The sequence below is a fragment of the Salmo salar genome, chromosome ssa28, assembly GCF_905237065.1.
Source record: "Salmo salar chromosome ssa28, Ssal_v3.1, whole genome shotgun sequence".
In the NCBI taxonomy this organism is placed as follows: Eukaryota; Metazoa; Chordata; class Actinopteri; order Salmoniformes; family Salmonidae; genus Salmo; species Salmo salar.
The window spans coordinates 38887132-38908838 of NC_059469.1; the positions used below are offsets into that span (position 1 = coordinate 38887132).

Below are 21707 nucleotides of genomic sequence, written 5' to 3' on the forward strand. Positions count from 1 at the left end.
GTGTTGCCAGATGACAGGAAACAGACAGCACTCACTCAGTGTTGCCAGATGACAGACAGCACTCACTCAGTGTTGCCAGATACAGGAAACAGACAGCACTCACTCAGTGTTGCCAGATGACAGGAAACAGACAGCACTCACTCAGTGTTGCCAGATGACAGGAAACAGACAGCACTCACTCAGTGTTGCCAGATGACAGGAAACAGACAGCACTTACTCAGTGTTGCTTGATACAGGAAACAGACAGCACTCACTCAGTGTTGCCAGATGACAGGAAACAGACAGCACTCACTCAGTGTTGCCAGATGACAGGAAACAGACAGCACTCACTCAGTGTTGCCAGATGACAGGAAACAGACAGCACTCACTCAGTGTTGCCAGATGACAGGAAACAGACAGCACTCACTCAGTGTTGCCAGATGACAGGAAACAGACAGCACTCACTCAGTGTTGCCAGATGACAGGAAACAGACAGCACTCACTCAGTGTTCCCAGATGACAGGAAACAGACAGCACTTACTCAAAGTGTTGCTTGATGTGCTTCTCCTCTGCATACTTGGAGATCCCATTGACAAATAAAGTGCGTTTCACCTAGAAAAAAGAGCAGAAAATGAAGATCCAGTGGACTTTTCACCTGGTACATCAGTATAGTATATATACACCCACCATCTAGTATATATACACCCACCATCTAGTATATATACACCCACCATCTAGTATATATATACACCCACCATCTAGTATATATACACCCACCATCTAGTATATATATACACCCACCATCTAGTATATATATACACCCACCATCTAGTATATATATACACCCACCATCTAGTATATATATACACCCACCATCTAGTATATATATACACCCACCATCTAGTATATATATATACACCCACCATCTAGTATATATACACCCACCATCTAGTATCCAGTATCAGTATACTCACTATCTAGTATATATATACACCCACCATCTAGTATACCAGTTCTAGTATATATACACCCACCATCTAGTATATATACACCCACCATCTAGTATATATACACCCACCATCTAGTATATATACACCCACCATCTAGTATATATACACCCACCATCTAGTATATATACACCCACCATCTAGTATCCAGTTCAGTATAGTATAGTATATACTAGTATACACCCACCATCTAGTATATATACACCCACCATCTAGTATATATAACACCCACCATCTAGTATATATACACCCACCATCTAGTATCCAGTTCAGTATAGTATAGTATATACTAGTATACACCCACCATCTAGTATATATACACCCACCATCTAGTATATATCACCCACCATCTAGTATATATACACCCACCATCTAGTATATATACACCCACCATCTAGTATCCAGTTCAGTATAGTATAGTATATACTAGTATACACCCACCATCTAGTATATATACACCCACCATCTAGTATCCAGTTCAGTATAGTATACACCCACCATCTAGTATCCAGTTCAGTATAGTATACACCCACCATCTAGTATCCAGTTCAGTATAGTATACACCCACCATCTAGTATCCAGTTCAGTATAGTATAGTTTACACCCACCATCTAGTATCCAGTTCAGTATAGTATAGTATATACTAGTATATATACACCCACCATCTAGTATCCAGTTCAGTATAGTATAGTATATACTAGTATATATACACCCACCATCTAGTATCCAGTTCAGTATAGTTATTTATATATACACCCACCATCTAGTATCCAGTTCAGTATAGTATAGTATATCTAGTATATATACACCCACCATCATTCCTAGTATCCAGTTCAGTATAGTATACACCCACCATCTAGTATCCAGTTCAGTATAGTATAGTATATACTAGTATATATACACCCACCATCTAGTATCCAGTTCAGTATAGTATAGTATATACTAGTATATATACACCCACCATCTAGTATCCAGTTCAGTATAGTATAGTATATACTAGTATATATACACCCACCATCTAGTATCCAGTTCAGTATAGTATAGTATATACTAGTATATATACACCCACCATCTAGTATCCAGTTCAGTATAGTATAGTATATACTAGTATATATACACCCACCATCTAGTATCCAGTTCAGTATAGTATACACCCACCATCTAGTATCCAGTTCAGTATAGTATACACCCACCATCTAGTATCCAGTTCAGTATAGTATAGTATATACTAGTATATATACACCCACCATCTAGTATCCAGTTCAGTATAGTATAGTATATACTAGTATATATACACCCACCATCTAGTATCCAGTTCAGTATAGTATAGTATATACTAGTATATATACACCCACCATCTAGTATCCAGTTCAGTATAGTATACACCCACCATCTAGTATCCAGTTCAGTATAGTATACACCCACCATCTAGTATCCAGTTCAGTATAGTATAACACCCACCATCTAGTATCCAGTTCAGTATAGTATAGTATATACTAGTATACACCCACCATCTAGTATCCAGTTCAGTATAGTATATACTAGTATACACCCACCATCTAGTATCCAGTTCAGTATAGTATACACCCACCATCTAGTATCCAGTTCAGTATAGTATACACCCACCATCTAGTATCCAGTTCAGTATAGTATAGTATATACTAGTATATATACACCCACCATCTAGTATCCAGTTCAGTATAGTATAGTATATACTAGTATACACCCACCATCTAGTATCCAGTTCAGTATAGTATAGTATATACTAGTATATATACACCCACCATCTAGTATCCAGTTCAGTATAGTATAGTATATACTAGTATATATACACCCACCATCTAGTATCCAGTTCAGTATATATACTAGTATAGTATACACCCACCATCTAGTATCCAGTTCAGTATAGTATACACCCACCATCTAGTATCCAGTTCAGTATAGTATACACCCACCATCTAGTATCCAGTTCAGTATAGTATAGTATATACTAGTATATATACACCCACCATCTAGTATCCAGTTCAGTATAGTATAGTATATACTAGTATATATACACCCACCATCTAGTATCCAGTTCAGTATAGTATAGTATATACTAGTATATATACACCCACCATCTAGTATCCAGTTCAGTATAGTATAGTATATACTAGTATAGTATACACCCACCATCTAGTATCCAGTTCAGTATAGTATAGTATATACTAGTATATATACACCCACCATCTAGTATCCAGTTCAGTATAGTATAGTATATACTAGTATATATACACCCACCATCTAGTATCCAGTTCAGTATAGTATAGTATATACTAGTATATATACACCCACCATCTAGTATCCAGTTCAGTATAGTATAGTATATACTAGTATATATACACCCACCATCTAGTATCCAGTTCAGTATAGTATAGTATATACTAGTATATATACACCCACCATCTAGTATCCAGTTCAGTATAGTATACGTATATACTAGTATAGTATACACCCACCATCTAGTATCCAGTTCAGTATAGTATACACCACCACTAGTATCCAGTTCAGTATAGTATACACCCACCATCTAGTATCCAGTTCAGTATAGTATATACTAGTATATATACACCCACCATCTAGTATCCAGTTCAGTATAGTATAGTATATACTAGTATAGTATACACCCACCATCTAGTATCCAGTTCAGTATAGTATACACCCCTAGTATACAGTTCAGTATAGTATACACCCACCATCTAGTATCCAGTTCAGTATAGTATAGTATATACTAGTATATATACACCCACCATCTAGTATCCAGTTCAGTATAGTATAGTATATACTAGTATATATACACCCACCATCTAGTATCCAGTTCAGTATAGTATATACTAGTATATATACACCCACCATCTAGTATCCAGTTCAGTATAGTATAGTATATACTAGTATAGTATACACCCACCATCTAGTATCCAGTTCAGTATAGTATAGTATATACTAGTATATATACACCCACCATCTAGTATCCAGTTCAGTATAGTATAGTATATACTAGTATATATACACCCACCATCTAGTATCCAGTTCAGTATAGTATAGTATATACTAGTATATATACACCCACCATCTAGTATCCAGTTCAGTATAGTATAGTATATACTAGTATATATACACCCACCATCTAGTATCCAGTTCAGTATAGTATAGTATATACTAGTATATATACACCCACCATCTAGTATCCAGTTCAGTATAGTATACACCCACCATCTAGTATCTAGTTCAGTATAGTATACACCCACCATCTAGTATCCAGTTCAGTATAGTATAGTATATACTAGTATATATACACCCACCATCTAGTATCCAGTTCAGTATAGTATAGTATATACTAGTATATATACACCCACCATCTAGTATCCAGTTCAGTATAGTATAGTATATACTAGTATATATACACCCACCATCTAGTATCCAGTTCAGTATAGTATACACCCACCATCTAGTATCCAGTTCAGTATAGTATAGTATATACTAGTATATATACACCCACCATCTAGTATCCAGTTCAGTATAGTATAGTATATACTAGTATATATACACCCACCATCTAGTATCCAGTTCAGTATAGTATAGTATATACTAGTATACACCCACCATCTAGTATCCAGTTCAGTATAGTATATACTAGTATATATACACCCACCATCTAGTATCCAGTTCAGTATAGTATACACCCACCATCTAGTATCCAGTTCAGTATAGTATACACCCACCATCTAGTATCCAGTTCAGTATAGTATACACCCACCATCTAGTATCCAGTTCAGTATAGTATACACCCACCATCTAGTATCCAGTTCAGTATAGTATAGTATATACTAGTATATATCTAGTATATATACACCCACCATCTAGTATCCAGTTCAGTTTAGTATAGTATATACTAGTATACACCCACAATCTAGTATCCAGTTCAGTATAGTATAGTATATACTAGTATATATACACCCACCATCTAGTATCCAGTTCAGTATAGTATAGTATATACTAGTATAGTATACACCCACCATCTAGTATCCAGTTCAGTATAGTATACACCCACCATCTAGTATCCAGTTCAGTATAGTATAGTATATACTAGTATATATACACCCACCATCTAGTATCCAGTTCAGTATAGTATAGTATATACTAGTATATATACACCCACCATCTAGTATCCAGTTCAGTATAGTATAGTATATACTAGTATATATACACCCACCATCTAGTATCCAGTTCAGTATAGTATAGTATATACTAGTATATATACACCCACCATCTAGTATCCAGTTCAGTATAGTATAGTATATACTAGTATAGTATACACCCACCATCTAGTATCCAGTTCAGTATAGTATACACCCACCATCTAGTATCCAGTTCAGTATAGTATAGTATATATACACCCACCATCTAGAATCCAGTTCAGTATAGTATACACCCACCATCTAGTATCCAGTTCAGTATAGTATACACCCACCATCTAGTATCCAGTTCAGTATAGTATACACCCACCATCTAGTATCCAGTTCAGTATAGTATAGTATATACTAGTATATATACACCCACCATCTAGTATCCAGTTCAGTATAGTATAGTATATACTAGTATATATACACCCACCATCTAGTATCCAGTTCAGTATAGTATACACCCACCATCTAGTATCCAGTTCAGTATAGTATAGTATATACTAGTATATATACACCCACCATCTAGTATCCAGTTCAGTATAGTATACACCCACCATCTAGTATCCAGTTCAGTATAGTATACACCCACCATCTAGTATCCAGTTCAGTATAGTATACACCCACCATCTAGTATCCAGTTCAGTATAGTATAGTATATACTAGTATATATACACCCACCATCTAGTATCCAGTTCAGTATAGTATAGTATATACTAGTATAGTATACACCCACCATCTAGTATCCAGTTCAGTATAGTATACACCATCTAGTATCCAGTTCAGTATAGTATACACCCACCATCTAGTATCCAGTTCAGTATAGTATAGTATATACTAGTATATATACACCCACCATCTAGTATCCAGTTCAGTATAGTATACACCCACCATCTAGTATCCAGTTCAGTATAGTATACACCCACCATCTAGTATCCAGTTCAGTATAGTATACACCCACCATCTAGTATCCAGTTCAGTATAGTATACACCCACCATCTAGTATCCAGTTCAGTATAGTATAGTATATACTAGTATATATACACCCACCATCTAGTATCCAGTTCAGTATAGTATAGTATATACTAGTATAGTATACACCCACCATCTAGTATCCAGTTCAGTATAGTATACACCCACCATCTAGTATCCAGTTCAGTATAGTATACACCCACCATCTAGTATCCAGTTCAGTATAGTATACACCCACCATCTAGTATCCAGTTCAGTATAGTATACACCCACCATCTAGTATCCAGTTCAGTATAGTATACACCCACCATCTAGTATCCAGTTCAGTATAGTATACACCCACCATCTAGTATCCAGTTCAGTATAGTATAGTATATACTAGTATATATCTACACCCACCATCTAGTATCCAGTTCAGTATAGTATAGTATATACTAGTATATATCTAGTATACACCCACCATCTAGTATCCAGTTCAGTATAGTATAGTATATACTAGTATATATCTAGTATACACCCACCATCTAGTATCCAGTTCAGTATAGTATACACCCACCATCCAGTATCCAGTTCAGTACAGTATACACCCACCATCTAGTATCCAGTTCAGTATAGTATAGTATATACTAGTATATATACACCCACCATCTAGTATCCAGTTCAGTATAGTATAGTATATACTAGTATATATACACCCACCATCTAGTATCCAGTTCAGTATAGTATACACCCACCATCTAGTATCCAGTTCAGTATAGTATACTATATACTAGTATATATACACCCACCATCTAGTATCCAGTTCAGTATAGTATACACCCACCATCTAGTATCCAGTTCAGTATAGTATACACCCACCATCTAGTATCCAGTTCAGTATAGTATAGTATATACTAGTATATATCTAGTATACACCCACCATCTAGTATCCAGTTCAGTATAGTATAGTATATACTAGTATATACTAGTATACACCCACCATCTAGTATCCAGTTCAGTATAGTATAGTATATACTAGTATATATCTAGTATACACCCACCATCTAGTATCCAGTTCAGTATAGTATACACCCACCATCCAGTATCCAGTTCAGTATAGTATACACCCACCATCCAGTATCCAGTTCAGTATAGTATACACCCACCATCTAGTATCCAGTTCAGTATAGTATACACCCACCATCTAGTATCCAGTTCAGTATAGTATACACCCACCATCTAGTATCCAGTTCAGTATAGTATACACCCACCATCTAGTATCCAGTTCAGTATAGTATACACCCACCATCTAGTATCCAGTTCAGTATAGTATACACCCACCATCTAGTATCCAGTTCAGTATAGTATACACCCACCATCTAGTATCCAGTTCAGTATAGTATACACCCACCATCTAGTATCCAGTTCAGTATAGTATACACCCACCATCTAGTATCCAGTTCAGTATAGTATACACCCACCATCTAGTATCCAGTTCAGTATAGTATACACCCACCATCTAGTATCCAGTTCAGTATAGTATACACCCACCATCTAGTATCCAGTTCAGTATAGTATACACCCACCATCTAGTATCCAGTTCAGTATAGTATACACCCACCATCTAGTATCCAGTTCAGTATAGTATACACCCACCATCTAGTATCCAGTTCAGTATAGTATACACCCACCATCTAGTATCCAGTTCAGTATAGTATAGTATATACTAGTATATATCTATACACCCACCATCTAGTATCCAGTTCAGTATAGTATAGTATATACTAGTATATATCTAGTATACACCCACCATCTAGTATCCAGTTCAGTATAGTATAGTATATACTAGTATATATCTAGTATACACCCACCATCTAGTATCCAGTTCAGTATAGTATACACCCACCATCCAGTATCCAGTTCAGTACGATATACACCCACCATCTAGTATCCAGTTCAGTATAGTATAGTATATACTAGTATATATACACCCACCATCTAGTATCCAGTTCAGTATAGTATAGTATATACTAGTATATATACACCCACCATCTAGTATCCAGTTCAGTATAGTATACACCCACCATCTAGTATCCAGTTCAGTATAGTATACTATATACTAGTATATATACACCCACCATCTAGTATCCAGTTCAGTATAGTATACACCCACCATCTAGTATCCAGTTCAGTATAGTATACACCCACCATCTAGTATCCAGTTCAGTATAGTATAGTATATACTAGTATATATCTAGTATACACCCACCATCTAGTATCCAGTTCAGTATAGTATAGTATATACTAGTATATATCTAGTATACACCCACCATCTAGTATCCAGTTCAGTATAGTATAGTATATACTAGTATATATCTAGTATACACCCACCATCTAGTATCCAGTTCAGTATAGTATACACCCACCATCCAGTATCCAGTTCAGTATAGTATACACCCACCATCTAGTATCCAGTTCAGTATAGTATACACCCACCATCTAGTATCCAGTTCAGTATAGTATACACCCACCATCTAGTATCCAGTTCAGTATAGTATACACCCACCATCTAGTATCCAGTTCAGTATAGTATACACCCACCATCTAGTATCCAGTTCAGTATAGTATACACCCACCATCTAGTATCCAGTTCAGTATAGTATACACCCACCATCTAGTATCCAGTTCAGTATAGTATACACCCACCATCTAGTATCCAGTTCAGTATAGTATACACCCACCATCTAGTATCCAGTTCAGTATAGTATACACCCACCATCTAGTATCCAGTTCAGTATAGTATACACCCACCATCTAGTATCCAGTTCAGTATAGTATACACCCACCATCTAGTATCCAGTTCAGTATAGTATACACCCACCATCTAGTATCCAGTTCAGTATAGTATACACCCACCATCTAGTATCCAGTTCAGTATAGTATACACCCACCATCTAGTATCCAGTTCAGTATAGTATACACCCACCATCTAGTATCCAGTTCAGTATAGTATACACCCACCATCTAGTATCCAGTTCAGTATAGTATACACCCACCATCTAGTATCCAGTTCAGTATAGTATACACCCACCATCTAGTATCCAGTTCAGTATAGTATACACCCACCATCTAGTATCCAGTTCAGTATAGTATACACCCACCATCTAGTATCCAGTTCAGTATAGTATAGTATATACTAGTATATATACACCCACCAGATCATCCTCTCTGTAGTACATCTAGTATACAGCCCCCAGTTAGTGTTCATACCACCCACCAGATCATCCTCTCTGTAGTACATCTAGTATACAGCCCCCAGTTAGTGTTCATACCACCACCAGATCATCCTCTCTGTAGTACATCTAGTATCCAGCCCCCAGTTAGTGTTCATACCACCACCAGATCATCCTCTCTGTAGTACATCTAGTATACAGCCCCCAGTTAGTGTTCATACCACCACCAGATCATCCTCTCTGTAGTACATCTAGTATACAGCCCCCAGTTAGTGTTCATACCACCACCAGATCATCCTCTCTGTAGTACATCTAGTATACAGCCCCCAGTTAGTGTTCATACCACCACCAGATCATCCTCTCTGTAGTACATCTAGTATACAGCCCCCAGTTAGTGTTCATACCACCCACCAGATCATCCTCTCTGTAGTACATCTAGTATACAGCCCCCAGTTAGTGTTCATACCACCACCAGATCATCCTCTCTGTAGTACATCTAGTATACAGCCCCCAGTTAGTGTTCATACCACCCACCAGATCATCCTCTCTGTAGTACATCTAGTATACAGCCCCCAGTTAGTGTTCATACCACCACCAGATCATCCTCTCTGTAGTACATCTAGTATACAGCCCCCAGTTAGTGTTCATACCACCACCAGATCATCCTCTCTGTAGTACATCTAGTATACAGCCCCCAGTTAGTGTTCATACCACCACCAGATCATCCTCTCTGTAGTACATCTAGTATACAGCCCCCAGTTAGTGTTCATACCACCACCAGATCATCCTCTCTGTAGTACATCTAGTATACAGCCCCCAGTTAGTGTTCATACCACCACCAGATCATCCTCTCTGTAGTACATCTAGTATACAGCCCCCAGTTAGTGTTCATACCACCACCAGATCATCCTCTCTGTAGTACATCTAGTATACAGCCCCCAGTTAGTGTTCATACCACCACCAGATCATCCTCTCTGTAGTACATCTAGTATACAGCCCCCAGTTAGTGTTCATACCACCCACCAGATCATCCTCTCTGTAGTACATCTAGTATACAGCCCCCAGTTAGTGTTCATACCACCCACCAGATCATCCTCTCTGTAGTACATCTAGTATACAGCCCCCAGTTAGTGCTCATACCACCACCAGATCATCCTCTCTGTAGTACATCTAGTATACAGCCCCCAGTTAGTGTTCATACCACCACCAGATCATCCTCTCTGTAGTACATCTAGTATACAGCCCCCAGTTAGTGTTCATACCACCCACCAGATCATCCTCTCTGTAGTACATCTAGTATACAGCCCCCAGTTAGTGTTCATACCACCACCAGATCATCCTCTCTGTAGTACATCTAGTATACAGCCCCCAGTTAGTGTTCATACCACCACCAGATCATCCTCTCTGTAGTACATCTAGTATACAGCCCCCAGTTAGTGTTCATACCACCACCAGATCATCCTCTCTGTAGTACATCTAGTATACAGCCCCCAGTTAGTGTTCATACCACCACCAGATCATCCTCTCTGTAGTACATCTAGTATACAGCCCCCAGTTAGTGTTCATACCACCACCAGATCATCCTCTCTGTAGTACATCTAGTATACAGCCCCCAGTTAGTGTTCATACCACCCACCAGATCATCCTCTCTGTAGTACATCTAGTATACAGCCCCCAGTTAGTGTTCATACCACCCACCAGATCATCCTCTCTGTAGTACATCTAGTATACAGCCCCCAGTTAGTGTTCATACCACCACCAGATCATCCTCTCTGTAGTACATCTAGTATACAGCCCCCAGTTAGTGTTCATACCACCACCAGATCATCCTCTCTGTAGTACATCTAGTATACAGCCCCCAGTTAGTGTTCATACCACCACCAGATCATCCTCTCTGTAGTACATCTAGTATACAGCCCCCAGTTAGTGTTCATACCACCACCAGATCATCCTCTCTGTAGTACATCTAGTATACAGCCCCCAGTTAGTGTTCATACCACCCACCAGATCATCCTCTCTGTAGTACATCTAGTATACAGCCCCCAGTTAGTGTTCATACCACCACCAGATCATCCTCTCTGTAGTACATCTAGTATACAGCCCCCAGTTAGTGTTCATACCACCACCAGATCATCCTCTCTGTAGTACATCTAGTATACAGCCCCCAGTTAGTGTTCATACCACCACCAGATCATCCTCTCTGTAGTACATCTAGTATACAGCCCCCAGTTAGTGTTCATACCACCACCAGATCATCCTCTCTGTAGTACATCTAGTATACAGCCCCCAGTTAGTGTTCATACCACCACCAGATCATCCTCTCTGTAGTACATCTAGTATACAGCCCCCAGTTAGTGTTCATACCACCACCAGATCATCCTCTCACAGCATCAGTTTTTTCTTTTGCTGCAGTTTGTTTTTCCAAAGGTATAATTTTCACCACCAGTATTCATGGAACATTACACTCTCATCTAGTTAGTAATATGGGGTCGTATACTGTAGGCCTTGTGTGTGTGTGTGTGTGTGTGTGTGTGTGTGTGTGTACCACCCACCAGATCGTCCTCTCTGTAGTGCATCTTGGAGGTGTGTGTGTGTGTGTGTGTGTGTGTGTGTGTGTGTGTGTGTGTGTGTGTGTGTGTGTGTGTGTGTGTGTGTACCACCCACCAGATCGTCCTCTCTGTAGTGCATCTTGGAGGTGTGTGTGTGTGTGTGTGTGTGTGTGTGTGTGTGTGTATACCACCCACCAGATCGTCCTCTCTGTAGTGCATCTTGGAGGTGTGTGTGTGTGTGTGTGTGTGTGTGTTCATACCACCCACCAGATCGTCCTCTCTGTAGTGCATCTTGGAGGTGTGTGTGTGTGTGTGTGTGTGTGTGTGTGTGTGTGTGTGTATACCACCCACCAGATCGTCCTCTCTGTAGTGCATCTTGGAGGTGTGTGTGTGTGTGTGTGTGTGTGTGTGTGTATACCACCCACCAGATCGTCCTCTCTGTAGTGCATCTTGGAGGTGTGTGTGTGTGTGTGTGTGTGTGTGTGTGTGTGTGTGTGTGTGTGTATACCACCCACCAGATCGTCCTCTCTGTAGTGCATCTTGGAGGTGTGTGTGTGTGTGTGTGTGTGTGTGTGTGTGTATACCACCCACCAGATCGTCCTCTCTGTAGTGCATCTTGGAGGTGTGTGTGTGTGTGTGTGTGTGTGTGTGTGTGTGTTCATACCACCCACCAGATCGTCCTCTCTGTAGTGCATCTTGGAGGTGTGTCGTCTCATGCTGTACACGGTCAGCAACAGGTAGAGGAACGCAAAGGTGGTGTGGAGCCACAGCAGCATGTTACTGTGAGGAGGGGACAGACAGACAGACAGACAGACAGACAGACAGACAGACAGACAGACAGACAGACAGAGTCAGACAGACAGACAGACAGACAGACAGACAGACAGACAGACAGACAGACAGACCCGACAGACAGACCAGACAGACAGACCAGACAGACAGACAGACAGACCAGACAGACCAGACAGACCAGACCGACAGACCAGACAGACAGACAGACAGACCAGCAGACAGACAGACAGACAGACCCGACAGACAGACAGACAGACAGACCCGACAGACAGACAGACAGACGACAGACCCGACAGACAGACAGACAGACCCGACAGACAGACAGACAGACAGACAGACAGACAGACAGACAGACAGACAGACAGACAGACAGACAGACAGACAGACAGACCAGACAGACCAGACAGACAGACAGACAGACCCGACAGACAGACAGACCAGACAGACCCGACAGACAGACAGACCCGACAGACAGACAGACCCGACAGACAGACAGACCCGACAGACAGACAGACCCGACAGACAGACAGACCCGACAGACAGACAGACCCGACAAGACAGACAGACAGACCCGACAAGACAGACCCGACAAGACAGACCCGACAAGACAGACCCGACAAGACAGACCCGACAAGACAGACCCGACAAGACAGACCCGACAAGACAGACCCGACAAGACAGACCCGACAAGACAGACCCGACAAGACAGACCCGACAAGACAGACCCGACAAGACAGACCCGACAAGACAGACAGAGACAGACAGAGACAGGCAGACAGAGACAGGCAGACAGACAGACAGTTAGTCAGACACCAACCATTCCTTCTGGAATTGGAACCTCAATAAAGCACTAATTTAGAATCACTCACTTGGCATCCAGATTGGCTAAAGTGGTACGTCCAAAACTGTAGGCATCATTTTCTGTTTGGGGACAAAAATGTTTAGGTCAGGGTAGTAACAGCAGTATAACAGGACATTACATGTGTCTGTTGAAGCATACGTTCTAGTTCATTATATTTCTATGGGTGGGTTATCGAATGGGAATGTACTGTACGTTCTAGTTCATTATATTTCTATGGGTGGGTTATCGAATGGGAATGTACTGTACGTTCTAGTTCATTATATTTCTATGGGTGGGTTATCGAATGGGAATGTACTGTACGTTCTAGTTCATTATATTTCTATGGGTGGGTTATCGAATGGGAATGTACTGTACGTTCTAGTTCATTATATTTCTATGGGTGGGTTATCGAATGGGAATGTACTGTACGTTCTAGTTCATTATATTTCTATGGGTGGGTTATCGAATGGGAATGTACTGTACGTTCTAGTTCATTATATTTCTATGGGTGGGTTATCGAATGGGAATGTACTGTACGTTCTAGTTCATTATATTTCTATGGGTGGGTTATCGAATGGGAATGTACTGTACGTTCTAGTTCATTATATTTCTATGGGTGGGTTATCGAATGGGAATGTACTGTACGTTCTAGTTCATTATATTTCTATGGGTGGGTTATCGAATGGGAATGTACTGTACGTTCTAGTTCATTATATTTCTATGGGTGGGTTATCGAATGGGAATGTACTGTACGTTCTAGTTCATTATATTTCTATGGGTGGGTTATCGAATGGGAATGTACTGTACGTTCTAGTTCATTATATTTCTATGGGTGGGTTATCGAATGGGAATGTACTGTACGTTCTAGTTCATTATATTTCTATGGGTGGGTTTCAGCATCTTTGTCTTCAGAAGAGGTTGTGGTGGTTTTCATATGAAAGTGAGGAAATTAATCCACAAGGAGCTGACTCAATTCATGTGATACACAGAATAGATTTAAAATGTATTCAGTCCAATCTGCCCTGCATGACCACAGCTTTTTCTACACAGGAGAACATTGATAGTAATTAATGGTGGTTTGTCTATAATCTAACACGATTCTTCTCTGCTTGGCATGAAAGGAGATGGATTGGCCCTAAGATAGACCAGCAGCCTGTCCAGGGGGTGTCCTGGTACATCAAGCTGTCTCACTACAGAAACAGGATATAGACTAGTGTCCTGTCTAGGGGGTGTCCTGGTACATCAAGCTGTCTCACTACAGAAACAGGATATAGACTAGTGTCCTGTCCAGGGGGTGTCCTGGTACATCAAGCTGCCTCACTACAGGAAACAGGATATAGACTAGTGTCCTGTCCAGGGGGTGTCCTGGTACATCAAGCTGCCTCACTACAGGAAACAGGATATAGACTAGTGTCCTGTCCAGGGGGTGTCCTGGTACATCAAGCTGTCTCACTACAGGAAACAGGATATAGACTAGTGTCCTGTCCAGGGGGTGTCCTGGTACATCAAGCTGTCTCACTACAGGAAAACAGGAGATAGACTAGTGTCCTGTCCAGGGGGTGTCCTGGTACATCAAGCTGCCTCACTACAGGAAACAGGATATAGACTAGTGTCCTGTCCAGGGGGTGTCCTGGTACATCAAGCTATCTCACTACAGTAACAGGAGATAGACTAGTGTCCTGTCCAGGGGGTGTCCTGGTACATCAAGCTGTCTCACTACAGGAAACAGGATATAGACTAGTGTCCTGTCCAGGGGGTGTCCTGGTACATCAAGCTGTCTCACTACAGAAACAGGAGATAGACTAGTGTCCTGTCCAGGGGGTGTCCTGGTACATCAAGCTGTCTCACTACAGGAAACAGGATATAGACTAGTGTCCTGAGCCCACACGGCAGGAGTCTAAGACTCACTTGTGTTTGCCTCCTCCACTTTGATGGTTCACGTGACAACAAGATCAAATCAAATTTTATTGGTCACATACACATGGTTAGCAGATGTTAATGCGAGTGTAGCGAAATGCTGGTAGATGGAAAATACAAAACGATGTAACCCCTTGAACCACCGAAGTTCAAATAAATACAATTCAAATCTATAACAACAACCATCAAAAGTCCTAAAAACCCAACCAATCTGAACTAAACAACTTCTGAAGTGAAGGACTCCTGATGACTACAAGGGATGCATCCCAAATGACACCCTATTCTCTAGCCACTGCACCGCTTTGACAAGGGCCCATAGGGAAACCGACAGGGCCCTGATCAAAACAAGTGCACTACATGGAGGGGGCGCCATTTATGATGTCGCCATGGCCACCATCCCAGTGTTTGTCACTCAAGTCTTTCCTGAAGTCCCGTCCCCTAAACCCCACTCACCCAATAGATTTCCTGAAAAGTTGACTGGCAGGACGATGGCCACTGAGAGCACGCCCACCACCACAAGCAGACCAATGATGTGCCTCTGGAAGGAGAGGTAGTGCACTGCATCCTCCCCACACTTCTCCCTGATCTCCTCATCCCTGGAGAGAGACAGAAACACAGAGAGACAGACAGAGACAGAGAGACAGACAAAGAGAGACAGACAGAGAGAGAGAGAGACAGAGAGAGACACAGAGAGAGAGAGAGAGACAGAGAGAGAGAGACAGAGAGAGAGACAGAGAGAGAGAGACAGAGAGAGAGAGACAGACACAGAGAGAGAGACAGAAACACAGAGAGAGAGACAGAAACACAGAGACAGAGAAAGACAGACAGAGACAGACAGAGACACACAGAGAGAGAGACAGAAACACAGAGAGACAGAGAGAGACAGACAGACAGAGACACACAGAGAGAGAGACAGACAGAGACACACAGAGAGAGAGACAGAAACACAGAGAGAGAGACAGACACAGAGAGACAGAGAGACAGAGACAGAGACAGACAGACAGAGAGAGACAAACAGAGACAGAGAGACAAACAGAGACAGAGAGACAGAGAGAATGTATTTTATTTAATTTTTTTGAATCTTTATTTAACCATGAAAGTCACTGAGACAGAGTATTTAATACAAGAACACAGTCAGAGAGATACTAACCAGGGTCCAGTTAAACTCACAAAAGACAAATTACTAAATTCCAACCTCATTTTAACTCTTGCTGCCCCCCACACACACCACACACACACACACCACACACACACACACACACACACTTGAGAACGACTGATATTGATTTTTTTAGGGCCGATGCCGATAATGATTTTTGGGGGTCAAGGAGGCCGATGGATGATATTTTAGGCCGATATTCAATATGTAAATGTTGATGACAACATTTCCCAGAGACAGCAATGCATGCATTAACGTAGAAATTTTCAAATCAATGGCGGTTTTAAAATATTCACTGCTGTTAGTTTGAGAATATAAAATAACATCTATTCAGGGCAAATAGGTCGTAATGATTTGTGATCAAGGGAACTACACTGAACAAAAAATATAAAACGCAACATGTAAAATGTTGGTCCCGTGTTTCATGAGATGAAGTTAAAGATCCCAGAAATGTTCCATACGCACAAAAAAGCTTATTTATTTCAAATTTGATGCAAAAATTTATTTACTTCCTTGTTAGTGAGCATTTCTCCTTTGCCAAGATAATCCATCCACCTGACAGGTGTGGCATATCAAGAAGCTGATTAAACAGCATGATCATTACACAGGTGCACCTTGTGTTGGGGACAATAAAAGGCCACTCTAAAATGTGCAGTTTTGTCAAACAACACAATACCATAGATGTCTCAAGTTTTGAGGGAGCGTGCAATTGGCTGACTGCAGGAAAGTCCACCAGAGCTGTTGCCAGAGAATTAAATGTTAATTTCTCTACCATAAGCCCCCTCCATGGTTGTTTTAGAGAATTTGTCAGCACGTCCAACCGGCCTCACAGCAGCAGACCGTGTGTATGGCATCGTGTGGGCGAGCAGTTTGCTGATGTCAATGTTGTAAACAAGAGTGCACCATGGTGGCGGTGGGTTATGGTACGGGCAGGCATCGGATAATGAACACAATTGATTTTATCGATGGCAATTTTAAATGCACAAAGATAGTTACGAGATCCTGAGGCCCCGTTGTCGTGCCGTTCATCCTCCTCCATCACCTCATGTTTCAGCATGACGATGCACGGCCCCATGTCACAAGGATCTGGACACAATTCCTGGAAGCTGAAAACGTCCCAGTTCTTCCATTGCCTGCATACTCACCAGACATGTCACCCATTGAGCATGTTTGGGATGCTCTGGATCGACGTGTACAACAGTGTGTTCTAGTTCCAATATCCTGCAACTTCACACAGCCATTGAAGAGGAGTGGGACAACATTCCACAGGCCACAATCAACAGCCTGATCAACTCTATGTGAAGGAGATGTGTCGCGCTGCATGAGGCTAACGGTGGTCACACCAGATACTGACTGGTTTTCTGATCCACATCCCTACCTTTTTATTTAAGGTATCAGTGACCAACAGATGTATATCTGTATTCCCAGTCATGTGAAATCCATAGATTACGGGCCTTAATTTATAAATAATAAATTGACTGATTTCCTTTAATTAACTGTAACTCTGTAAAATCTTTTTTCAAATTGTTGCTTGTTGTGATTCTGTTTTTGTTCAGTATAGTATTTGTAATTTTCCGTGATGGGAAGAAGATAAAAAAAATGGTTCAACTGTCAGGACGAAATTCCAAACAACTCAATTGGCTAGTTCAGCTATCTGTCAATAAATGGGCGGGTTGTAACTTGTATCCTACTGCTGTGATTGGATCGTGTGAGGCTGCAACTCCGCTCCCTTTCACTTGCTACTGTTTAGTGCTAATACTATGATAACTAGCTCAAATGGCAATGACATATGCTACCAAACCATAAATGTACATAATATCTAACATGGAGAGTGAGGATAGGAAATCATTTTAAAAAAAATGTTCTGTCTGAATGACGCAAATCTTTCCGTCGTTTGAGATGTGTAAACTCACACCGATCTACAGCTTTCTTGGTCCATAAACATCCAGGGAGATTCTTAGCTAGCTAAACTTATTGCGTTTTAAAACGCTTTCTCCCATTTCTCCTATCATCTAATCTGACTATCAGAAATTTTTCCCATGGAGCTCTTGCTACATTGGTCATTAGCTCCTAACTGATATGTTTATCTAGGCAGCTAGTTAGCATATTAGCTAATATAGCTAGCTACCTAACACCGCAGATGAAAGGGTTTGTTATCGTAATCTTTGCTAACAGGTCCACATAGCTGTCTGTTTAGCTAGCTAGCTAGCTAGCTTGCTTATTGCACGCAGGTCCGGCACGTCCACACAAGCCGTATTAGTAGTGAATTACACTAAATGAATAGATCGATTTTGATCACTGTGTCAATGAATCTGTTTCTCAATACTGCATCTTTCGGTTGGAGAATGAGCTAGCTTGCTGCTGATTTTCGCAGCTAGACATTCCTCAGTGAGTGGTGGCTGGCAGAGCAGCAGTTTTGCTAAGAAAAGAGACTATCAAAGGCTGATGGACAATATCAGCCCGATATATTAGCTCAGCTGATTATCGGTCGTTCTCACACACACACACGCACACGCACACACGCAACTTTATGGGAGACTCACTTTATGCGGAAGATGGCTGTTAACCAGGAGCAGAAGCCCTAGAGAGAGAAGAGATTAGGTTAGATCTGCCGTCAATTAGGTTAGACCAGCTGTAGATTAGATGAGGTTAGATGTGTCACAGATTAGATTTATTAAATCTGCAATAGGTTAGAACAGATCTGCCGTAGGTCAGGTTAGATCTGCCGTAGGTCAGGTTAGATCTGCCGTAGGTCAGGTTAGATCTGCAGAAGGTCAGGTTAGGTCTGCCGTAGGTCAGGTCAGGTCTGCCGTAGGTCAGGTCAGGTCTGCCGTAGGTCAGGTCTGCCGTAGGTCAGGTCAGGTCTGCCGTAGGTCAGGTCTGCCGTAGGTCAGGTCTGCCGTAGGTCAGGTTAGGTCTGCCGTAGGTCAGGTTAGGTCTGCCGTAGGTCAGGTCAGGTCTGCCGTAGGTCAGGTCTGCCGTAGGTCAGGTTAGGTCTGCCGTAGGTCAGGTTAGGTCTGCCGTAGGTCAGGTTAGGTCTGCCGTAGGTCAGGTTAGGTCTGCCGTAGGTCAGGTTAGGTCTGCCGTAGGTTAGGTTAGGTCTGCCGTAGGTTAGGTCTGCCGTAGGTTAGGTTAGGTCTGCCGTAGGTTAGATTAGATCTGGGGCGTCAGGTAGCCTAGTGGTTAGAGCGTTGGACTAGTAACCGAAAAGGTTGCAAGATCAAATCCCCGAGCTGACAAGGTAAAAATCTGTCATTCTGCCCCTGAACAAGGCAGTTAACCCACTGTTCCTAGGGCATCATTGAAAATAAGAATTTGTCCTTAACTGACTTTCCTAGTTGAATAAAGGTTATAAAACAAATATATATATTGGAATAACGTGGACCCCCCAGGAGTCGCCGCTGCTACTTCTGCAACAGCTAATGAGGATCCTAATAAAATACCAAATAGTAAAACAAAACAAAAAATGTAAACGCATATTTTCTCCTCCGCTCATGACCGCATGTGCTGCCATAGAAATAGAACGAATAGAACGGGCGTCTCTTCCCCCATTCAAGTCAATGATGGCATAATGGGTGGACTGGCCGCCATGGCAAGTGAACCTATAGGAGCAAAGAACTAAGTAAAATACGTGCTGTGATTGGTTGATTAAACTCAACATTCCATTGCGTGTGCCACATCAGTGAACATCATTTGAATGAACATTCTACATTACCGTGGAAATGATCGCATCACAATACCAGGCGGCCATTGGGAGTGGACCCATGAGTTTACCAGTGAAATTGCCAGGGTTAGAGGTTTCCAAGCCTGTTCTATTCATTATATTTCTGTGTGTGCAGCTGCTGCATTGTGGCCATTCAGTCAGCTGTTCGTTTGACTATATATATATATATATATATATAAATAAATATACACACGTTAAACGGGTATTTCATTCTCATGCCGGTTTCCATCCCCAACTGTCGGTTACACAGTAATTGTACACGCTCTACTGACAATATGAAGTAATTTATTACAAGCTCTTTCTCAAACATGTTTTTGTGTTGTAATTTCGTCCAAGTGCAGTGGGTCTGCGGTCTGCAGTTGGCTACGGCAGGTGGTCCACAAATATATTTTCAAATTATGTATTTTTCTTTCCTTTAAAAAAAATAGCAACAGTTGGCAGTATTAATGGTACAAGAAATGTCACGTTACTTTTCACAATGCAAATAGTTTGTGACTCCTCGATGGTGGTCCTCTCCGGAACTGACAAGGTTGGAAACCGCTGCCCTAGCGTAGTCGCTCCACAACCCATGACCCCGGTAAAACCAGGAAGTAGTACTTACGTTGTCTCTCTGCTCAAAGTCCACTGAGCTGGAGACAGAGGTCAGGCGTTCGTAGCGATCGGGAAGGTCTGACGTTATGGCAGACGCCACACTGCGCACACACACAATGTTAAAAGGATACAATTAGTATTAGCTTAGCATTAGCCTAGCGTTCCCCAAAAACAAACCTGATGGAGATCGCTTTAGCATAACACTCCACCCCAAAAAAATTTAAAAAAAAAAATATGATCTCAAATAGTTAGGCTTTGATATCACCATTATAGTACAGTATCAATGGTGTATTTATTTACAGAGTAGTTAGTTCACTGACCACACATGTACTAGGCTCTGAAATGGTCTGGAGAGGCTGGTCCTGGACTGTGTTCACACGGTTGTACCACTTATATTACAATTCTGGAATTTCTGTTTATTTCCTGAATTGACAGAATTGAATGTAACTGACCCGAGACCAGGGTTGAGGTTTTAGTGGGTATTAGATCTACTCCTCTTCAGTGTTGGGATCAGTTACTTGAAAAATATAAATAACATATACAATAGCAGTCAAAAGTAAAAAAAAAAAAACACTCATTCCAGGGTTTTTCTTTATTTTTTACTATTTTCTACATTGTAGAATAAAAGTGAAGACATCAAAACTATGAAATAACACATATGGAATCATATAGTAACCCCTCCCCCCCCAAAAAAAGTGTTATACAAATCAAAATATATTTTATATTTGAGATTCTTCAAAGTAG

The 21707-nt window shown here is 41.1% G+C and overlaps 1 protein-coding gene across 3 annotated transcripts in view; it reads right to left on the reverse strand.

Annotated features, from left to right (window-relative positions):
- Positions 1 to 21707, reverse strand: part of LOC106589956 (CSC1-like protein 2) — a 123961-nt gene that overhangs the window by 56816 nt on the left and 45438 nt on the right. For 2 of the 3 annotated variants that reach the window (XM_045710179.1, XM_045710178.1), the window contains 6 exons: positions 20974 to 21064; positions 19192 to 19229; positions 15943 to 16085; positions 13601 to 13652; positions 12611 to 12719; positions 521 to 591 (listed from right to left, as the gene is read on the reverse strand). In XM_045710179.1, the coding sequence (XP_045566135.1) occupies positions 521 to 591; positions 12611 to 12719; positions 13601 to 13652; positions 15943 to 16085; positions 19192 to 19229; positions 20974 to 21064 (504 nt within the window). Of the gene's footprint in view, positions 1 to 520; positions 592 to 11942; positions 11998 to 12610; positions 12720 to 13600; positions 13653 to 15942; positions 16086 to 19191; positions 19230 to 20973; positions 21065 to 21707 lie in introns of those variants that run through there. The other variant, XM_045710180.1, reaches the window with a different exon arrangement.